Genomic DNA, 22,834 nt, shown 5'->3' on the forward strand with positions numbered 1-22,834 from the left:
GTGTGGGGACCGAAGGGATCGAGGAAATGAGGATCGTGGAGAAACATGTGGCTGAGATGGGAGAGCAGCCGCCATCTTGCTGATGTTTTGAGGGGCTGAATGGCCACCTCCTCCTGTTTTTTGCTTAATGTTTCAGTGTTCCTGTCCAGTGAGGCTCCGGAGGAATGTGAATAGAAATTAGTGTTTAGAAACATAGAAGTCGTTTCAATGAATCTTGCACATTTCCTCTTCGGGTGGGAATTGTGTGTCGGACAGGAATGGGAATCGAACCCGTAACTCTGAGAACCGGGAGGTGGAGAGATGGGGACGGGGAAGATACAGAGGGAAACATTAACAATGTAGCTGGTGTAAATATGAAATAATGTGTAAAATGCGGCAGGTAGGTCGGGCAGTGTGAGAGGGGCGAGGAGCGGAGTCAGCGGGTCGGACGGGAGACCCTCCACCCTCACCCATCGCCTGATCCACTTCTTGTTCCCATTTCAAACGCAGATCAGCAGCATCTGCGCTTTTCGCTTCCGAGGCCCCGCCCCCGCTCTCACAGTGGGCGGTGGTTTTGGTTCCGTTCTTTGTTGAAGCGGATCGTCGGCGGGGAGCCGGTGGACCGATCGCTGTCTGCGGGACAAATTGATCAAGTTCTCATTGGTCAGTATGGAGGCCGTTCACTCGGGGTGAACGCGACCGACAAATTCCCATCGGTGTGTACTTTAGCCGATTCCGGGGGAGGGGAACCTGATGTTGGGCAGAGAGTCCCGTTAACTTCCTCGAACTGGCGGCCTCGTCCCGCTTCCGGGATACAACCTGTCTTGGTCGGTCCGGGTTATGGGACCTTCACACCGAACCGCCTGAGATGAGCCGCCGCTCAGCCGCTGGTGTTCTGGTCCCAGGAGCGGGATGAGGTGGTCATGCCGAGACTGAACCCATCCATTAAGATGTACCTGGGGAACTTTACCTCCATCACCCGGCCCGGTATCGAATCCAAAATTCACCTGGATCGACGCCTGGGGTCGATAATTGTTTTACATATTTCCAGCACACTGGAAGCGACCATTAGGCCTGTTGTGTTCTTGCAGACAGAGGGTTAAACAGAGTAATCGCACCCTCGGTTGAATCCTCCACGTGTATGAGTAGTTCCCTCTTTCCCCCGTTCAGACGGGACAGTGAGATCCAGATCTCTCACGTCCTCTCGGGGGACTGGGAAGTTTATTTCCATCTTCTTTCCATTGCTACGACTTGCCGAAATGCTGACAGTGTTTCCCGATGTCTGGCCCTATTAATGCGAGAATTAAGTCTTGTTCATTTATCTGGGTTTCTCAGCAGATCGGCAGCATCTTGGACAGTTCTGGAACTGGGTCTTCCACCATTTGTCCTTTCAGAGATGTAGTCTGATGTACCGAGTTCCCAGCATTTTCTACATCATAATTTTACGTTTTGTTCCTGCTACACTGCAGGAAACATGGCAGACAGCTCTGCTGGGCAAGATCCCACACAGCAGGAAGATTGTGATCAAATGTGCTCGGTTTAGCTGCTGGGGTCAGGCTGGAGTGTATCTGCATCCTCTATACAGACCGGGAAACCAGCCTGAGCACCGGACCCGGCAGAGGGTCATTCGGTTCCAATTCCACCTTAGTTTGTGAATCGGAAATGGCAGGAACACCACGGCAAATTGCCGGCACCAAAGCGTCTTTGTATGGGTGATAATATTGGGCTGGTGACTCTGATGATATGGAACTGGCAGTATACGGGCTTCAGTCCAGGTTTGTAATTCTACAGCTGGGATCGGAATTTTCTCAGTCTGCAGTGAAGCTGAAATCTCGGGCGGTTGGGCATTGGTTATGAGGAAATCACCGTCAACACTGTCCAATAGGATATCATATCTGTCAAGTATTTTGGAGATTATTTAACAGTTAACTAGGGAGTTGGGTGAAGTTGGGCAGTGATGTTGTTCATCTGAACTTCGATAGAGTCTGTAACAAGATCCCGCATGGCAGCTGATCGGAAAGGTTCGGTCACGTGGGATTCACGGGGAGCTGGCGAGGTGGATTCACACCGGGCTCGATGACAAGAAGCAGAGGGAGATGATTGAAGATGGTTTTAGCGAATGGAGCCCTGTAGCGAGTGGAATGTGTGTGTCAGTGTCGACACCTCTGTTATTCATTATTCATGCCATTGATTTGTACATGAATGTTCAAGGCACGATCAGCAAATTTGAATTGAATTGAATTAAATTGACTTTATTTCTTACATTCTTCACATACATGAGGAGTAAAAATCTTTACGTTACGTCTCGGTCTAAATGTGCTATGTGCAATCAAAGTAATTTATAATTTAAAATAAATTGAACATTCCATATAATATAGATTACCACAGATCAACGTGAGTTAACTAGTCTGATGGCCTGGTGGAAGGAGCTGTTCCGGAGCCCGTTGGTCCTGGTTTTTTATTCGGCGGTACTTTTTTTCGGAAGGTAGCAGCTGGAATAGATTGTAGTTGGGGTTTCTCTGGCCCCCAATGATCTTTCGGGCCCTCTTTACACACCTGTCCTTGTAAAGGTCCCAAATCATGGGAAGTTCACAACTACAGATACGCTGGACTGTCCGTACCACTGTCTACAGAGTCCTGCGACTGAGGGATGTACAGTTCCCATAGCAGGCAGTGATACAGCCAGTCAGGATGCTCTCAGTTGTGCCCCCATAAAAAAACTTCTTCGGAATTAGGGGTTTTGGCATATAGATGAGGGTAGTGCAGTGGATGTGATCTACATAGATTCTAGTAAGGCATTTGACAAGTTCAAACGGTAGGCTTATTCAGATAAACAGAAGGCATGGGATCCAGGGAAGTTTGGCCAGGTGGATTCAGAATTGGCTTGCCTGCAGAAGGCAGAGGGTCGTGGTGGAGGGAGTACATTCAGATTGGAGGGTTGTGACTAGTGGTGTCCCACTAGGATCGGTTCTGCGACCTGTACGTTTCGTGATTATTATTAATGACCTTCATGTGGGGGTAGAAGGGTGGGTTGGCAAGTTTGCAGACGACACAAAGGTTGGTGGTGTTGTAGATAGTGTAGAGGATTGTCGAAGATTGCAGAGAGATATTGATAGGATGCAGAAGTAGGCTGAGAAGTGACAGATGGAGTTCAACCCGGAAATGTGTGAGATGGTACACTTTGGAAGGACAAACTCCAAGGCAGAGTACAAAGTAAATGGCAAGATACTTGGTAGTGTGGAGGAGCAGAGAGATCTGGGGGTACATGTCCAGAGATCCCTGAAAGTTGCCTCACAGGCAGATAGGGTAGTTAAGAAAGCTTATGGGGTGCTAGCTTTCATAAGACTAAAGATAGAGTTTAAGAGTCGTAACGTAATGATGCAGCTCTATAAAACTCTGGTTTGGCCGCACTTGGAGTACTGTGTCCAGTTCTGGTCGCCTCACTATAGGAAGGATGTGGAAGCATTGGAAAGGGTACAGAGGAGATTTACCAGAATGCTGCCTGATTTAGAGAGTATGGATTATGATCAGATATTAAGGAAGCTAGGGCTTTACTCTTTGGAGAGTAGGAGGATGACAGGAGTCATGATAGAGGTGTACAAGATATTAAGAGGAATAGACACAGTGGACAGCCGGCGCCTCTTCCCCAGGGCACCACTGCTCAGTACAAGAGGACATGGCTTTAAGGTAAGGGGAGGGAAGTTCAAAGGGGATATTAGAGGAAGGTATTTTACCCAGACAGTGGTTGGTGCGTGGAATGCACTGCCTGAGTCAGTGGTGGAGGCAGATATACCAGTGAAGTTTAAGAGACAACAAAGGTATACGGAGGAATTTAAGGTGGGGGGTTATGTGGGAGGCAGGGTTTGATGGTTGTCACATTATTGTGGGCCGAAGGGCCTGTAATGTGCTGTGTTATTCTATGCTCTATGTTATTCGATACCGAACTTCCTCAACCGTCTGAGGCGCTTTTGTGCCTTTTTCACCGCACAGCTGATGTGAACAGACAGTGTGAGATCCTTGGTGATGGGGATGCCGAGGAACTTAAAGCTGTTCACTATCTCAGCCCCAGATCGACTGATGTCAATAGGGGTTTACCCGTCTCCATTCCTCCTGTAATCCACAACCAGCTCCTTTGTTTTTGCGATATTGAGAGGAAGGTTGTTACTTTGCCACCACTGTGTCAGAGAGATGACCTCTTCCCTGTAGGCCACCTCGTTATTGCTTGAGAGGAGGCCAATCTATGTGGTGTCGTCGACAAATTTCATTAGCAGATTAGAGCCGTGGGTGGCGACACAGCCATGGGTCTACAGGGAGACTAAATTCGAGAGACTGGTTGTTATGGCAACAGGTGACATTGAATTTCAAAGACATCTTGGTCAGTTTTTGAGATGGGCTGAGGAATGGCAAATGGTTTTTAACTTGGACAAGTGAGAGATGATGCATTTTGGACAGTCAACTAGGTAGGACTGGTATAGTGAACGGGAGGGCATCGGGTGTTGTGGAACAGAGCGACCTGGGGTGAAAAGAGTACAGTTCACTGAAAGTGGACGTGCAAGTATAGAGGGTGAACAAAAGGGCTTTAATAATGCTGGCCATCAGTTAGGGTATTGAGTTCTGGATTATGAGCATTATATTGTAGTTATACAATTTTTTGGTGCGGATACACAGAGTATTATGTACAGTTGTGTTCACCCTACTGTAATACAGATATTATCAGTCTGGAGATGGTGCAGACGAGATTGCTGAAAATGATGCCCGGAATAGAGGGCCGAGTCATAGGAAGTGGTTGGCCAAGCTGGATCTTCATTCCAGAGGAGAATGGAGGTGACATTGTAGGAGTTTATAAAATCAAGAGGGAGTATAGATAATGTGGTTGGTCATATTATTTTTCCAAGGGCTCAGGATTCAAGCTTGCGTAATGTCATTCCAGTATAGCAGAACAAAATAATTGTTACTCTGTGTTCGAAGCAGGACACAGAGAAAAAAAAAACAACAAAATGACAGAGACCACAATAATAAACAAAACACAATACATAAAGTATGATAGCTTAAAACATTGATTGTAAGTCCCTAAAGTGACGTTAGGAACAGGAGTGTCTGGACATACGGAGACTGCCAATATTTGCCTGTCCATAAAGTGACGTCAGGCACAGGAGAATCTGGGATACGGAGACTGATTTTGATTGTATGTCCCTAAAGTGATGTTAGCCACAGGAGAATCTGAAGATATGGAGACTGATATTGATTGTCTATCCATAAAGTTACTTTAGGCACAGAAGTGCCTAGAACTGTCAGGAAACTAGTAGTGGGTAGGGTGTGGAGGGTGGGTTATGAGTATAGGTGTATCAGGCTCACTACCTGGGGAAAATGACTGTTTGGAGCCTAATTGTCCTGGCGTGGATGTTACAGATCCACAATTCCTTTTAGGTAGCACCAGAGTCGTAAAGAGAGTTTTGGGCATCTTGACCTTTATAACGCAGGTTATTTAGAAGAGGGGTTGGGATATTAATGCTAAAGTTGTAAAAGACACCGTGATTTCCAAATATGCAGAATTGTGTGCAGTTCCGGTCAGCTGCTGGGAAGAAAGATATCGATAAGCGTGAAAGAGAGCACGGAAAATTACACGGACATTGTTGGTGTTTCAGAAAGCAATTATAGTGATAGGTTGAACAGGTTGGAACTTGATTACCTGGAATACAGAGAAATGATGGGATATATATAGGGTTCCAACTTTTTTATGTCATTTGCCCCTTCAATTAAAGCAGGGGTCCATGGACCCCAGGTTGGGAACCCCCGCTAGAGATACAGAAATCTATGATGGTATAATTAGGGTGAATAAAGGTAGGAATTTCCCCTCAGGTTGGGTAAGATCATGGATTTAGGGCAAAAAGTGACACATTTATGGGGAATCAGAGGGGGAACTACTTCACTCAGAGGGTGGTGCGAATGCGGAACCAGCTCCCAGCAGAAGTAAGAGATGGAGGCTCAATTGTAGTATTTGAGAGATTTTTGAGTCGGTACATGGATGAGGGAGGTATAGAGGGTTATGGTCAGGGTACAGGGGGATGGGACCACACCGAACATGGCACGGGGTGGATGGGCTAACAGTCCTGTGGCTGTGCTCCAAGGGCTCTGTGAATCTCAATTGAAACTTCTACACACAATCGACAGGTCGAATCCAACAATGTGATTTTATTTTTGGACCAGCGTCTGCACTGCTGAGAGCTCTGTAGAGCTGAAACTACCATGAAATTTACTCAATGCACCCAGAAAGGGTGAATACAACCACTGGAATTTTAGTATCCCCATTACAAAATGGCTGAATGTTCAGTTCATCTTTGTCACAATGAAACCGAGAACGTGTCACACTGAGTTTGTTATTTCCCCGCTCGGTTATCTTTGCGAGGCACTTCCTCCGTCATCAGGGCAACAGCTCACCAGAGCTGCAGAGAGTGTTGAACATGTTTATCGCTCTCTGGTTGCTGACTCTCAACGGAGAGAGAGAGTGGCCTCAGATACGAGGATGTTTTCAGCATTTACTGTTTGGGATGGAATGAAGAAGATTGTAGGGATTGTATTTATGCAATTCTGTTCTGGGTGTCAAACATCTTGCAGTTAGTCATCGTTTCTGCAAGAAAAGAAACAAAAACAATTCTCTTGTACTGAGTTTCCAGTGCTATATTTCCAATTTTATATTTAGAACATTTTGTTCCTGTTACACGACGGGGAAAGTGCCGGCTCATAGACCTGGGCCACACCGCACTCAACAATAAAATAATGAACAAATGTGCTCAATGTAACTGCGGAGGCAACTATCATCTCCCGCTGATCCCCGTCCAGACAAAGGATCATCAGGCTCCAGTTCTGTCACGGGTTGGTGTGGGAGTGTAAGATTTTGAACTGGGATTAACTGAGACACTGCCGCATATTACCGGCAGCAAAGAGCCTTGGGAGAGTTGGTGTTTGAGATGCAATCTTGGAACGGGAGCTCCAGGAATATGTAAATGGCATTGTTTGTGCTTCGGTTTACGTTGGTGCTTTTACAGATGCGGTTGTATGTTTCTCCTTCCGCAATGAAGCAGACATCTCCGGGGGCTGGATATTGGTAGCGTGAATCTCTCAGTGTGAGATTGGGAATACCTAGTATGAGATGTGGAAAAGATGTGCGGGCTGTGACCCTCTGAGGTTGGATCTTGGGATACCACACATGTTTTGACCCAGATAAAATGAATCAGGGGATTAAGGTGTCCGGGTTTATGAGCTGTTGATCGAGTATTTCTGTTCTGTGCTCAGATGTTTGGTTCTGAAGTTCCTTTGGAAGCAAAGCAGAGAATGAGTTCCCATTCCATCCCTCACAGGTAAAGGCTGTGATTAAATACACTGTTTTGTGCTTGCACCAGTAGAAATAGACCGGGGTTTCAGAATTCAATTCACATTTGGAAATTCCCCCTTACTCTCACCTGTCTGTCTGCCAGTGGGAGTCAAACAGAAACTCAAGATGCTGAAGGTAGAACAGAACATGGAACAGTACATCACAGGAACAGGCCCTTCGGCCACAATGGTGTGCCAAACCAGCTAAAAAGTAAATCAACCCCCTCCCTCAAAATCTAGGGTTGGTGGGGGTGGGGGGTGAAGTTAGGGCGGAAGTGATTATTTACATCAACTGAATAACAACAAGCCTGGATACAGTGGAAATGGAGAGGGTGTCTGGATTAGACGGAGAATCTGGGAACTCAGGGTGCTGCCTCAGAATAAAGAAGCTTTACTTTAAAACTGAGATGAAAGCAATTACTTCAGCCAAAGGTTGTTTGATCTGTGGAATTTGTTACCACTAAGGGCGGTGGAGGCGATCATTGAGTATATTCATGTTATGGATTGCTAAATAGGTTGAGAATTATAGCAGGAAGGAAGAATACGGTGTTGGAAAATAATCCCCCTTGATTGATTACGGAGCATTCTAGAATGACTTAATCACATAATTCTACTCCTATATATTATGACTTGTATCTTATACCATGACTGAATGATGACTTCCTTGTATCCCATCACAAACAACAGAAAATCTTCAGATGCTGGAAATCCAAGCAACTCACACAAACTGCTGGACTAACCGAGCAGGCCGGGCAGCATCTATGGAAGAGAGTAGAGTCGACATACGGATGTTGCCTGGCCTGATGAGTTCCTCCAGAATTTTGTGTCTGTTCTTTTGTGTCAGGCTTGGTAAAGAGTGAGGGGCAGTTACAGATTTCTTCACTCGGATTATGACACAGCGTTCATGATTTAAATTTCAGGTTAATGCTTTGTTCTCGTTTGTTTTAGTAACATACTTCATTTTCTCTCTGGTTAAAGTTAGACCTGCGGTGAGAGGTTTATTGGAAGAAACGCCCAGAACTGGAAGCAAACCACAGCTGAAAACGAGGGAACAGCAACAAGTTAACCAGCCCGAGGACTGAGAGCACCGACTGGAGAGAACCATTCTGACTCGGAGATTGCATTGATTCAGCCAGAAGAAAGTTTGGTGAGTCTCATTTACCCAAATAACTGGTCTTTTAGACATTACATTTCTGTACCAAGGAAGGTAGGAAATAACTGGAGTGGGACTGAATAAACCTAGAAGTGCCAGTTATGCCAGTTGCAATCATTCCAGATATACTGATGTGCTGTCAGCATCAGCTCTATGAAGCCACGCACATTCCTCATATTCTTTGCTCATTTCAAACTTGTCACTGCTGATGTTTCCTTGCTTGTCTGTGTTACGTCATAATAATCTCAAAATGCGTTGAGAATTTTTTCCCTTCAGAAGACGCCACAGTTGTTTCCTGCTGTAGTGATTGTAGAAATGTGGAATTACCATGAACTACAGCAACATGTCATTGACCCCTCTGTCTATTGCAAGCTGCAATGATATACTTGTCCTCGAGTATATCGTCGTGCAAGCCTCTGCTAAGAGCAAACCCTCTTGAAGCCAAATGTCCCAGCACGACATTTAATTCAGTCGGAACTAGCAAATGTCAACCAATAATTTAAATTTACATACCCTGTCGTCATCGTGTTTTTCAACCAATGAATTGTCAGAACCTATGAATCTGTGATTAAGCAGAAATAGGTTTTGCAATGTTCCCATTTAATCCTTTACCAAAGCCATGGGTTATACCTGTACTTGAGATGAACGAACGTTCTTGCAGCCAGGACTACTACAGCTGCCGGAGTCGGTTTAAACTCAGTCATTTCGGGATGGGAAGCAGCGTGTTGGGTCAGATGATGGAGGAGTTGATATAAAGGTAGATGCAATGTTCAGAGAGACTGTGGAAAGATTGGCTGTGGAGAGGGCATAGTGTAGTGAAAAGCAGCAACAGTTTCCCCTACCCCTCCCCACTCACCCTCACACCCTCCTATTCTTTTGCCAGTATTGATCGCGGGAGTTAGGAACTCTTTCTACTCACTGCCCAGAGAAATTAAAGCCTTTTATTCCATTCAAAGCTCTGTTTGTTTATAAAGAGTGGGGTTGAAGTGTTATCGAAATGAACATGGGAGAATGCGTAACGAAAGTTTAAATCAGATCAGCAGCAGGTTCGGAGGGCCGAGTGGTCCACTTATGCATTTGGTGTGTTGATTAGAAAAGTTCTGACAGTTTAATTCGTGTAAGCCAATATAAGTTCTGCATAATAATTATATTATGCAACTGAAAAGAAACCATACATCGATTAAGTATATACATCGAGATTTGTGTGTTAATGTTGTATCCCAGCAGGTTGCGGATCGACCATGACACAATCGGTGAGCTGGTCAGCGCGGTACGGGACCGACGGACGCGCTCCCCGTTCCCTGTTACTGACTCGACAGTCTCCCCATCCACCACGCGCACCAGCTCACCGCCCCGCCCACTGCCCACGCGCGCCCTCTCGCGGAGCTTCGTCACCCTCGGGCTGACATTGATACGATTTAAGCATGCTGCGCGTGCCCGGTATCTCCCGTGAACTGACGTGAGATTTACTTGTCTCTCATTGGTGACACCAAATACCAATTTAGCATAACAACCAAAGGGGATATGGGCTTCGTCATTAAGGAGTTCCCTTAACAAGGATTTGGCGGAGCTGTAAGGGTGACGGATTGAAGTGGGAGTTCAGGGGGTTTATCTCCTCAGAATGAGCTAGGATGGAGAAGGCTTCAGCATATTTTTAGTGGACACCGATAAAGTGTTGCCTGCAAGTGCGGAGTCGGGGTGATTTTAACAGCAAGTCACGATCTTACTATCTGACACGGTGGGCTGGAGGGACCCGGTGGCTGCCTTTTGTTTGCGGTGTCTGGGTTTAAACAACGGAGTAAACAGACCCACCTTGGGCCAGCAGTCTGTCCCAGTGGGTGCAGTGTGGTCAGATGCTTGGAGTATGGTTGCTCCCTGTCTGCATTAGGGACAAAATGCAACATTTACAAGTCTGTTATTGACTGAAAACATCTATAGTCATTCGTTTTTTTTTTGTTTATGATACAATCATTGTCCAATTTATGTTCAAGTTTAATAGTCATTCAAAACATACATGAAAACACATGAACACAGCCAAATACAACAGCGTTACTGCACACAAAGCCTCCTTACTGGAAACTGCCTCTCTAAGATACCCCAAGGGCATAGGCATTTCCTGAATAATATTATCTATCCATCGTAGCCTCTGTCATCCTCTCCTTTTGCCTTCTGTTTTACCGAACATGAGAGTCGTCTCCAAAGAATCCTGTCCCCTCATGATGTGGTCAAAATAATTGAGCTTTTCAAACTTCCCAGTGAGCAGTCTGGCGTATTTCTCCAAGTATTACTTATTGGGTCTTCCTGCTGTCCAACGAACACTTGCCCCCAACATCCAACTTCAGAGGCGTTGATCAATTTGTATTCAGCCTTATTAATAGTCCAGCTCTCACAGCCTTACATCACAACTGGAAATACTATATACTTGACTCTACGGTCCTTCGCAGACAATGTTATGTCTCTGCATTTCAGTATTTTATCTAAATTTGCTATTACTACCCTCCCCAGAAGTAAGCGCCGTTTAATACGCTGCACTTACCATCATTTTCAATCTTTCTTTATTGATTAAAAAATTTATATGAATAGATACAAATCAGAGGTGAAGTTATATCAAATACAAAATAGAATAAACGTACAAAGAAAATGATATACACTGTCAAAATCATGTGTAATATAATATTAGGTTATTATATATAAACAGAGAACCTCAACTCCTCTTGACAATTCATACAAAAAAAGACTGGAAATGTTCTATTTATAGGAGAGAAAAAAACACTAAACTAACCTAAAACAAAAAAAAAGAGGGGGGGGGGGGGGGGACTGGGCATTCCATCTGAGGACAAGATTACAAAAAAAGAAGAAAACGTCTTTCTGGTCAAATCTGAAACATCACGGAGGAAGAAAGAAAAGAAAGAAAAAAAAACAAAAAAAAATTAAAAAAAAGAAAAGAAAAGAAATTAGATCGTATGAAAATATTGAATAAAAGGTGGCCAGGTTTGTTCAAATTTGAAAGATGTATCAAACGTCTGACTTCTAATTTTCTCCAAGTTTGTACAAAACATAATGGAAGAGAGCCAGAAAAAAAGCAGTAGGTGGATTAGGATCCTTCCAATGCAACAAAATAGCTCTCCTACCCAATAAATTTGAAAAGGTTATCACATTTACCATCGATAGAAATCTTTGAACCAGGGAAGAAAAAATCCGACTCTGCTTCCACTTCCTTTCCATTTATTACCACAGAGTTAATAGGACTGGCTGGTTTTCTTAATATTGAGCAAGAAGCCAGCTTTCAACTTTGTTCTTTCACTTTCATTAGAAGCTTCTTCAGATCCTCCTCACTTTCAGCCATTAGAATAGTATTACATGCATATCTGAATTTATTAATATTCTGTCTGGTAATTTTCACTGCAACATTTTGAGTCCTCTCGACCAGCATTCCTCATATGTTCAGCATATAGATTAAATAAGCAGGGTGACAATATGCAGCCTGGTCATACTCCTTTCCAAATCTTGAACCAGTTTGTTGTTCTGTGTCGTTCTAACTGTTGCTTCTTGATCTTTGTACAAATTTCTCATAAGGCAGAACAGATGTCCAGTTATTCCCATTTCTTTAAGGATTTGCCATAGTTTATTATGGACGACACTGCTGAAGGCTTTAGAGTAGTCAATAAAACATAGATAAACACTTTTCTGAAATTCTCGCGTTTTCTCCATTATCCAGCGTAGGTTAGCAATTTGGTCTCTGGTGCCTCCGCCTCTTCTAAAAGCAGCTTCTATCTGGCAGTTCGTGTTCCATATATTGCTAGGGTCTTGCTTGCACAATCTTTAGCTTTACCTTTCTAGCACGTGAAAACTTACGGTAATTTGAACAATACTTTACATTTCCGTTCTTGGGTATTGGGATAAAAACGGATCTTAATCCAGCCTAAAAGTCATTGTTGTTTATATTTTCCCAGATCTGCTGGAAAATTGCATGCAACACTTTTACAGCATCACCTTTTAGAATTTTCAACAATTTTACTGAAATCCTGTCACATCCTGCAGCCTCATTATTGGCAATGTTTTCTATCGCCAATTCGACTTCACTTTCCAGAATGTCTGGCTCTAGATCGATGAGGGAGTCATTGCAGGTGTCTTTGCTGTTGGATCTTTCTGCAATTCTTCTGTATGTTCCTGCCGTTTCCCTTTGATGTCCTTTGCTTCTGTAAGGTCCTTCCCTTCTTTGTCTCTACCTATGCTCATTTTACATGAAATGTTCCTTTGATTTCTCGAATCTCCTGCAACAGATCTCTTCTTTTTTTCCAATTCTGTTGGCTTCTTCAGCTTCAGTGCATCGCTCTTTTAAGTAAGTTTACTTATATTTCCTTGCTATCTTTTTGAAATTTGTATTCAGTTGGAGGTCTTTGTACCAATCTCCATTTACTCCCTGGAATGTAGGAGAGTGAGCAATGACCTTACAAAAGTGTTTTAAATTTGAAGGACAGAGTAACTGAATCATACTTTTTTATTTGTGTAATTCAGGTCATTGCCAGCAGGTGGGGCTTTCTTCCACCCGGACGTCAGACCAGCAGACGATAATCAACCAACGTCAGTCAGAGTCAGAATGGACACTGGTATGTTCATTGGGCTCTTTCTTATTAAAACTCTGTCATCATGGTACACGTGTAGTCAAATCATCAATAATTCAGAGGGCTAAACTTGGGCGATAAAGGGGCAGAGAGAAAGTACCATCAAACAGGGTCATTGTTCCAACTGTTAAAGCGACTTTGAGCACTGGAACAATTCACCAGCTCCAGCGCAGGGACCTAACGAGGGGAATGGTCGAATCGCTCCCCTCACCACACAAATCTTCACCTGAGTGAAAGGAGAAGGAGCCCCCGAATAAGGTGGGAGTGGGTAACACTCAGACAGGAATACAGCAGCGGGCAATGTAACAGTCGAGGGAACAGATAGAATTTCCGTCAGCATTTGGTACGCCCTGATGTGGGAAATGCCTCCGACAGCCATTGAGAGAAACAGATGGTGTTTTCTGTTTGGAAGGGCAATGTTGAATTCTCCCCAGATTAACGGGTTGTTGCACAATGGAGGTGAGGAGAGTTCCCGGTGTCTGTTCCCCCTGGCCGAGTTAAAGAACGTTATATTGAGGGAGGACGGGCTGGGTGCAGGAGACAGTTAACAAGAGAAATTGTACACAGGGAATCTGGTGGGTGGGGGGGGGGGGGGCGGCTACTGAAGCAATGAAATGTCCTTGGCTAATAGGATTAAAGTAAAACAAAATAATAAGTGGAGAGGGCACCGTACAAAATGCTGGAGGAACCCAGCTGGTCAGGAAGCACCTATAGAGAAAAAATAACCTTCAACGTTTCGGGCTGAGAATCTGTAAATTGATTTCAAAGTCGTCTTGGGTACATAAAATGGAGTCAGCACTAGAGGAGCGTTGTTCTGGCTGAAGGTCTGTGACCAGTCGTGTTCGCAAGGATCACTGTTTCGCCATGCGTCGTGTGTGTGAATCAAATAGGTTAATCATATGATATACTGGGTGGACTTATTCGTTGATTTACAGAGTTGGAGGAGTTGAATAAATTTGGGACTGTTGTCAATATGTTCAGAATCCAGTTAGAAATAGGAACAGAGAGTCACCAAGTACAGATAATTCAGGCAAATGTGAGAAGTTGCACTTTGAGAGGTCAAATTCGCGAGCAATGTGCACAGTGAATGTTGGGACTGATAATAAGATTGATGTACTGTCGGGTCTTGTGATGGATGTGCATAGCTCCCTGAAGGTGGCAACACAATTGGTAGTGTGCTAACGATGAGTTGAGGTATTTGTTAAAGTTAGACTGTAACTGGATACGCGTTGGTTAAGAGACAATTTCAGTATTGTGCACAAATCGAGAATGATGTGGAGGGTCTGTAGAGGGTGCAGACGAGTTTCACCACAAAAACCTGAGGTAACAGGTTTAAGTTTAGATGGTAAAGTTTAAAGGGGATTTAGGATGCAAGTTTTCCACAGAGAGTGATCGGTGTCTGGAATGAGCTGCCGAGGGAGGGACTGGAAACAGATACTTTGCAGCGTCTGAGAGGCGTTTGAACTCATGAGTAGGCTGGGAACGGAGGGATATTGACCATGTTCCTGTAGATGGGATTGGTTTAAATTGGCATTGTGCCCGCATACGCATGGTACATCTACTATTTTATGTTCTATGACCAACTACAGATCTGAACTCTGCCATCTCCGCCTTCCTGTCAAATTGTGAGGATCACCAACTGTTCCAGTTGACGAGATTCTACATGGAGCGACTGGAGCAGGCGATTGAGGAGGGTGTGGAGGGCGTCAGTTTCATGTTAACTCATGATCATCATTTCAATGAGCGAGAGTATCACGTAAGTGGTTGGAACATAGGCTGAGTGTAGATTCTACAGAATCTATCACAGACCGACAGAACCGGTTTAACGGCACCTCTGGGCAATGAAAATCCTGTAATGCTTGTGGTGAACATCAAGAAAAGAGTTTTCATCTGCGAAAACACGGAACTTTTATTAACCAATTCAAGCCTCTCTCCAGTTTTCTGATCACTTTCATTTATAGACAGATTAGGATACAGGCAATGATTGAGAGGTGAATTTAGTGATGTGACACTTGACGGACATTGCAAGTGGACAGAAAACTCTGACATCACACCATGTTCCCAATGTTCGACCTTAGTGGCCATTCATCAATGTGTTCTCCTGATGACCCACGGGTTTCCCACAAATCAAATATATAGTGACTTATTTCTCAGCTCATTCTCAGTCTACCTTCAACTCCATTTTCAACTCAGGCAACACTGACTATCGTCTCTCATTTGAACTGCTGACTCTTATTTTGATCAATATCCCAACATGCCTCATGGTTCTGTTACCTTTTGTTCCTTGTGACATTCAGTTTGAATTTGTAATTACCACAGCATTTACTGTTAACATGGGAAGTGCAACATTAGTGCCACTGAAAATATTCTAAACATCTACAGCTAACATAGAATTACAAAGAAACAGCTTTCCAATGGTCCTCGTGCTACTGGAGTGCTTTCACCTATTGCCACCCAGAATGAATATTAGTGAAGAGCCAGACACCATACTGAACACGACATTCCACGTGAGGCACCTGACAATTTCAGTCCAAACTTCTTACTCAACATTCCCACCAGTCGGCTTTGGTCTGTCACACATGCACAATAGTCCTGAGTTTGCTGGCTGCTCCTCACTGCCAGTTTCCAGCTGTTGGCTTTGGTCTGTCACACACGCACAATAGGCCTGAGTTTGTTGACTGCTCCTCACTGCCAGTTTCCAGCTGTTGGCTGGCACTGGACCCCTCATGGAGCCTGGCAGTGAAGGGTGAAGCTGCTGCGGTTCACCAGGGATTACCCTAGCGAAAATCAACAGGGACCCGGCCATAGTTTCACCTAGTCATAGTCATCAAACCCTACAGTACAGCAACAGGCTCTTCTGCCCATCCAGACCACACCGACCTATTATCTGCTTAGTCCCATTGATCTGAACCTGGACTGGAGACATCCAAAACTCCCCCATTGAATGAACTTATCCAATCTTAAATAATCAACTCGAATGTACATCGACTAATTAAGATGGCAGCACGTTCCACGCTCTTCAGCAACCTCTGAGTGAACAAGTTCCCTCTCATATTGCCTTTCACCTGTCATCATTACCCTATGATCTCTAATTCCAGTCCCACCCAACCTCAGTAATAAATGCATTTTCGCTCTAACTCTCTCTATACCTTTTATAAACGTGTATACCTCTTTCACATCTCTCCTGTTCCTCCTACACTCTATGGAATAATGTCCTAACCTATTCACACTTCCTCTATATCTCAGATCCTTAACTCCTGGCAACAATTTGTATTTTATTCTGCATTCGTTCAATCTTATTGATATCCTTCCCGGAGGTAGGTGTACACATTGCTTCAAATTAGCTTCTGCAACATCAACTTCGACATAATATCCCAACTTCTGTATTCAATATTTTGATTTATGAAGCCCCATGTCCAAAAAGCTTTACAACGCCATCTACCTTCGATAAAAATTTCTAGAAACTTTGCAGGATCTCATCGCACTTCCTACTCTTGTCATTGGTACCAACGTGGACCAAGACCTGCTCATTCTGCCCTTAAGAAAGTTTCAGAGTCGATACGAGATATCACTGACCTTGGCAAGACACCATCCAAAAATCCTGTTCTCGTAAATAGAATCTCCAGTCTGTTCTCCTGACATTGAACTCCCCCTGTCAGTGCAGCTCAGCACTTCTCATCCCTTCTGAGTCACAAAGACAAACTCAAAGCCAGAGGCATAATCACCGTGGCTTTCCTCTGCTAGGCAATACCCCGAAACAGAAAGCCATATACCTGTTGTAGAGGGGTTTCCTGCAGTGGCTGTCTATCCTCTTCTTACCCATACCCCCGCCTCCCCCGCTGACGTCACCCAGTTGCCTGTGTCCTGTTCCCTTACCCCGCTGACGTCACCCAGTTGCCTGTGTCCTGCGTCCAGCTCCCTCCCTGTACAGTCTGTCAGTCAACCTCAGCCTCCCGAGTGATCCCGGGTTCATCCAGCTGCAGCTCCAATTCCTCAGCACAGACTGTAAGAAGCTGCAGCTGGATGAAATTCCCGAAAGTGCAGTTGTCAGGGACACTGGAGGTCTCCCTGACTTGCCGCACCCAGTAGGAAGAGCATCCCACTATCCTGCCTGGCATTCCCACTGTACTAACCGTGAAAAAAAGAAGGGAAATATTACCCAAAATCTACCTAAATCCTCCGCCTCTCCTCACTGAACACTCTCTGACACAAAGCCTCAATAACCTACTCTATCTCTGGCTCACTCACACCATGTCTGCTCCTTTTAAACCTTGCCAAATGGATAAGTACATCGCAATCTGTGGCATTCAGAAAGTCATCACTGGCCATGCTAACTTCTTTTAAAATCTCTCTCCTGCAACAAACACTTCAATGGCTGTTAGTGATCTGTGGCGAGCAGAATGTGCTGGGTCAGTCCATGTCCAGGGTAGATTTCTACCCATCCCTCCGCTCCTCAATATATTTCCCATTGTTCATTACAGAGCGTGACTGAGCTCGCGGAGAAGGGAAACCGATCGGGCGCTTCCAAACTCCTCCTGGATCTGGTGATGGAGAAGGGCTCCGGGGCCCGGAGGGTGATGTGGGAATCCTTTGTGAAACTACATCACCATTTACCGAAGCTGAGCAGAATATTGAAGGAAATACGGGAACGAGGTACGGTGAACAATACACAGTGTGTTACAGATGTAAATGCTGATGAATTTACAGTATTACACAGAACAGACTTCATGCAGGTTAATCTGTTTGAACAGGTGACGGCCAGTTCGCCTACATGGACACTGAGCGGGGTTTATCTGAAGTGCCCAAGCATCTGAAAGGTAAGTGATGGACTGGAAAGCTCAAAGCCTTTATTTCACTGAGAGTCTGAATAAGTCTCTTTAGAGGCCTGTTTAGAGACTGTCAGAGTCTGGGAGACAGGTTTTTGTTGTTATTGCACGCTGAGAGTCTGAACACGTGTCTTTACAGGCCTGTTTAGAGACTGTCAGAGTCTGGGAGACAGGATTTTGTTGTTATTGCACGCTGAGAGTCTGAACACGTGTCTTTAGAGGCCTGTTTAGAGACGGTCAGAGTCTGGGAGATGGGTTTTTGTTGCTGTGGCTAAAGGACAGGAAGCAATTTGCATTTGTCACAACACCCGGCACCTTCCCGATCTCGGGATCTGTACCCGGAGGCCTCTGTGAGTTTGATAAACAGACATTCCCGTCGGCCTCTGTCCTGTTGCAATCGCTGTACCTACCTCTCCACCTATCTTTGTATCATCCGCAAACTTTGCCACAAATACATTTATTCCATCATCTAAATCATTGACAAACAATCTGAAAAGCAGCGGTCCCAATACTGATCCCTGAGGAACACCACCAGTCACTGGGAGGCAATCAGAAAAAGGCCCCTTTTATTCCCGCTCGCTGCCTGCTGCCTGTCAGCAATTCCGCATCACGTGCCAGTATCTTTCCTGTGACATCATAGATTTTTATCTGCTTAAGCAGGTTCGTGTGCGGCACCTCATCAAATGCTTTCTGAAAATCCAAGTAAATGGCATCCAATGACTCTCCTTTGTCCAGCCTGCTTCTTACTTCCACCGTGAAATCTAACAGAACCATTGCTAACTTATTTTGTCATTAGTCTCAAAGTACCTCGAAACCGCAACCTTAGTAAGAGACTCCAACTCTATCCCAGCCGCTGAGGTTTGGCTAACTGGCCTATAATTTTCCTTCTTTTGCCTTCCCCCCTTCTTAAAGAGCAGAGTGAAAATTGCAATCTTCCAGTCCTCCGGGACCATGCCTGAATCAAGTGATTCTTCAAAGATCATGACCAATCCATCCGTCATCCCTTCAGCAACCTTTCTCGGATCTCTGGGATGTAGTCGATCTGGCTCAGGTGACTTTGCACCTTAAGAGCTTTCAGTATGCCGAGAACTTTTTTCTTTTAAAATAGCAATGGCACTCACTCCTACTGCCTGTCACTCGCAGACCACCGCATGCTGCTAGCGTATTCCACAGTGAAGATATACGCAAAGCACACATTGTTATTCTGCCATTTGTTTGTCCACCATTACTATCTCACCGACATCATTTTCCAGTGTTCCAGTATCAACTCTCACCTCCCTTTTACTCTTTATATTCCTGAAAAAGGTGTTTATTATCCTGCTTTATATTATTGGCTTTTCTGCCCTCATATTTCATCTTTTCCCTTCTTATCGCTTTTTTAGTTGCGTTTTGTTGGATTTTAAAAGTTTTCTATTCATCCAACTTTCCCTCACTTTTGTTCTCCTGCATGGCCTTTCGTTGGCTTTTATGCAGTCCTTAACTTCCTTTGTCAACCATTGTTGCCTGCACATGACACTTGAGAACTTCTTCCTCCGTGAGCCGTATCTATCCTGCAACTTGAGACCTATTCCCCGAAGCTTCAACCATCTCTGCTCTGCCGTTATCTCCACTAGTATCCTTCTCCAATCTATCTGGGTAAGCTTCTCTCTCGTGCCTCTGTAATTCGCTTTATTCCATAGCGATACTGATACCGTAAGCTATGCTTCTCCCTCTCAAACGTCAGTATGAATTCACTCATATTATGATCACTACCAGTTCTGTGTTCTTTTGCATTAAACTCCCTTATAAGATCCGAGCTATTACATAACACCCAATCAAAGACAGAATTTTCCTGAGTAATCTCAAGCACAAGCTGCTCTAAAACGCTCTCTAGTAGGTATTCAATAAATTCCCTCTCTTGTGATCCGACTCCTGAGTTTTTTGGATTTTCTAATTCCCCGTGCATATTGAATTATGTCATCACCTTGATGACACGCCTTTCCCAGCTCCCTTTGCAATCTCAACCCCACAACTTCGCTATTTGCAGGCCTATATAAGATTCCCATAGAGCTTTTTTTAACCCCTGTAGTTTCTTATCTCCACCCACAAAGATTCAACATTCTCTAACCCTATGTAACCTCTTTATCAAGATGTGACTCCATCTTGAACCAACACGGCCACACCACCACTGACTATGCCTTCCTGCCTGTCTTTTCGACAAGACGTTTGTGGTGGCGTGTTGGGGAGGAAGCATTAAGAAGAGGGACGCCTCACGTCTTAATAAGCTGGTAAGGAAGGCGGGCTCTGTCGTGGGCAAAGTACTGGAGAGTTTAACATCGGTAGCTGAGCGAAGGGCGCTGAGTAGGCTACGGTCAATTATGGATAACTCTGAACATCCTCTACATAGCACCATCCAGAGACAGAGAAGCAGTTTCAGCGACAGGTTACTATCGATGCAATGCTCCTCAGACAGGATGAAGAGGTCAATACTCCCCAATGCCATTAGGCTTTACAATTCTACCGCCAGGACTTAAGAACTTTTTAAAAGCTATTATTAATGCTTTTTGAGATAGTGATTTAGATGCATATCATATTTTTTACTGAGTTAAGTATTGTATGTAATTAGTTTTGCTACAACAAGTGTATGGGACATTGGAAAAAAGTTGAATTTCCCCATGGGGATGAATAAAGTATCTATCTATCTATCTATCTATCTATCTATCTATCTATCTATCTATCTATCTATCTATCTATCTATCTATCTATCTATCTATCTATCTATCTATCTATCTATCTATCTATCTATCTATCTAAATCTCTGAAAATGCAATAAACCACCCTTCCACCTCCTCATGAAAATCATTCATAAAAGCACAAAAATGCTGAGTCTTCTTTCAGCCACGACTCATTGATGCCCACAACATTATACCAACCAATCTCTAACTCCGCCAAGAGTTCGTCCACCTTATTCTAAATGCTGCATGCATTTACATGCAATGTGTTCAGTTCTCCATCTGCGCCTTTTTGAATTTTGTCTGTGTGGTACAATTTAACACTTTGCTCTGTCTGTATTTGAACCCAGTCATTGGCTTGTCCTTCCTTACATTCATGTTAAACCCATCATCTACTTGTAAAATTGCTGGTTTATCCACAGCTCTATCATCCTAGTTCCAGTCCCCCGGCCATTTTAGGTTAAAACACTCCCAACAGCTCCAGTAAATCTGCCTATAAGAATATTGGTCCTCATCGGATTCACGTGCAACCCGTGCCTTTTGTACTGGTCCTACCTGCCCCGGAAGTGGTCCCAATTATCCAGAAATCTGAATTCCTGCCCCTTGCTCCAAATGCTCTGCCACCTCATTCTATTCCTATTGCCACTGTCGGGTGGCACAGTCAGCAATCCTGAGATCACTACTTTTGAGGTCCTGCTCCTCAGCTTTTTTCCTAACCCCCTGTGTTCGGTTTTCCAGACCTCCTCCCTTTTCTCTTCCTATGTCGTTGTTACCAATGTTTGTCACGACTTCTGGCTGCTCAACCTCCCTTCTCAGGATATTGTGGACGCGTCCAGAAACATTTCGGACAATGGCACATGAGAGGCAAAGTACCATCGGTGTCCACAGAATCACCGACCTGCCCTCCTGACTTTAGAGTTCCCTATTACCGCTGCCATCCTCTTCAGCTTCCTGCTCTTCCGCACATCATCGGGGAATTGCCTGAGTTCATGTACCGGCTCCTCGGAGAATAAGAAACTGTAGACCAGTGCGGGGTGTGTTACATTGTGACTGGCTCAGACTGGAAAAGGAAACAGAAATTCTGTTCCTTTTCTGTGGCTCAGTACTGACAGCTTCATCCTAAAGGAGTGTCAAGAACGTGGGGTCTATTGTGAGAGAAGTAAAAGTCAGTAGAGCACGTAAATGCCCCCCTCACCCCCCACTGTTACCCTCTGCAGGGTTGCACAGTTCAGCAGAAGCTGAGCAGTGAAAGCAGTGAAACAGCAGTGATCTGAGTTAGATCAGAAATGTTTCTGGGCCGTCGTTCATTTTCAGACACTGTAATCTCTGATCACCCGATTTCACACAAACAGTGTCTTTAACGAGTAGTTTTTTTATTAAATAAAATATGTTGTGAGCTCCATGTTCATCAGATCAGGGATTGACAACCTATTTCTTTCCGTCATAAGATGTTCGAAGGAAACACAAGGAGACTCTGCGGACACAGACTGAAAAACTGAGAGTGAAAACGATCCTGATGAGGGAGAAGGTGAAGGTTTTCCAGCTGGTTGATCAATACGCTGAGCTCACGGTCATTTCTACTGTTCGAGATCGGACACTGGTGGAACATGAGCTGCTGGCAAGAGGCAGAGACCACGAGGAGTGGAGAGAAAAAGATCTCCGTGGTAAGCTGGAAAAAATCCGGACTGAACAGTTATTCAAGAAGAGCTTTGTTCAAAAATTGAAAAGACCTTTCTTTGGAAACAAATCCGGGATGTCCGCAGCAGTGGCTGGAGTCCCGGGGATCGGGAAAACAACAATGGTACAAAAGATTGTATATGATTGGGCCGCGGGGAAGATGTACCAACAATTCCAGTTTGTCTTCAGTTTCAAATTCCGGGATTTAAACACCATTAACTGCAGAATAAACCTGAAAGAACTGATTCTGCATCATTACCCCTACTTTGGGAATATCCTGGGAGAGGCCTGGAAACACACAGAGGGACTGCTGTTCATATTCGACGGATTGGATGAATTCAAGGACAAAATCAACTTTGCTGATGTTTCTGAGAGACACAGAATCACAGTACACAGATCCTGAATTCAAGTGCAACGTGTCTGATATTGTGTATAGTTTAATCCAGGGCAAGGTGCTCCCAGGGTGTTCAGTGCTGGTGACCACCCGCCCCA

At 44.5% G+C, this 22,834-nt stretch overlaps 1 protein-coding gene across 1 annotated transcript; it reads left to right on the forward strand.

Moving 5' to 3' along the window:
* The first annotated feature begins 595 nt into the window (after positions 1-595).
* Positions 596-22,745, forward strand: LOC140720348 (uncharacterized). The gene is made up of 7 exons (XM_073035209.1): positions 596-642; positions 8,329-8,497; positions 13,022-13,113; positions 14,718-14,884; positions 17,610-17,781; positions 17,880-17,945; positions 22,114-22,745. Exons 3-7 carry the CDS (start codon positions 13,104-13,106, stop codon positions 22,743-22,745), a joined length of 1,047 nt encoding a protein of 348 aa, XP_072891310.1. The 5' UTR covers positions 596-642; positions 8,329-8,497; positions 13,022-13,103.
* Positions 22,746-22,834: the final 89 nt, after the last annotated feature.

This window comes from Hemitrygon akajei, unplaced genomic scaffold (genome assembly GCF_048418815.1).
Source record: "Hemitrygon akajei unplaced genomic scaffold, sHemAka1.3 Scf000041, whole genome shotgun sequence".
Taxonomy (NCBI): Eukaryota; Metazoa; Chordata; class Chondrichthyes; order Myliobatiformes; family Dasyatidae; genus Hemitrygon; species Hemitrygon akajei.

What these genes read in the sequence shown, in the direction of transcription:
- LOC140720348 (XM_073035209.1), top strand. An exon ending in GAAGGAAATACGGGAACGAG is followed by an intron (nt 17,782 to 17,879) that starts GTACGGTGAACA and finishes CTGTTTGAACAG; the next exon opens with GTGACGGCCAGTTCGCCTAC. An exon ending in AGTGCCCAAGCATCTGAAAG is followed by an intron (nt 17,946 to 22,113) that starts GTAAGTGATGGA and finishes TTCCGTCATAAG; the next exon opens with ATGTTCGAAGGAAACACAAG.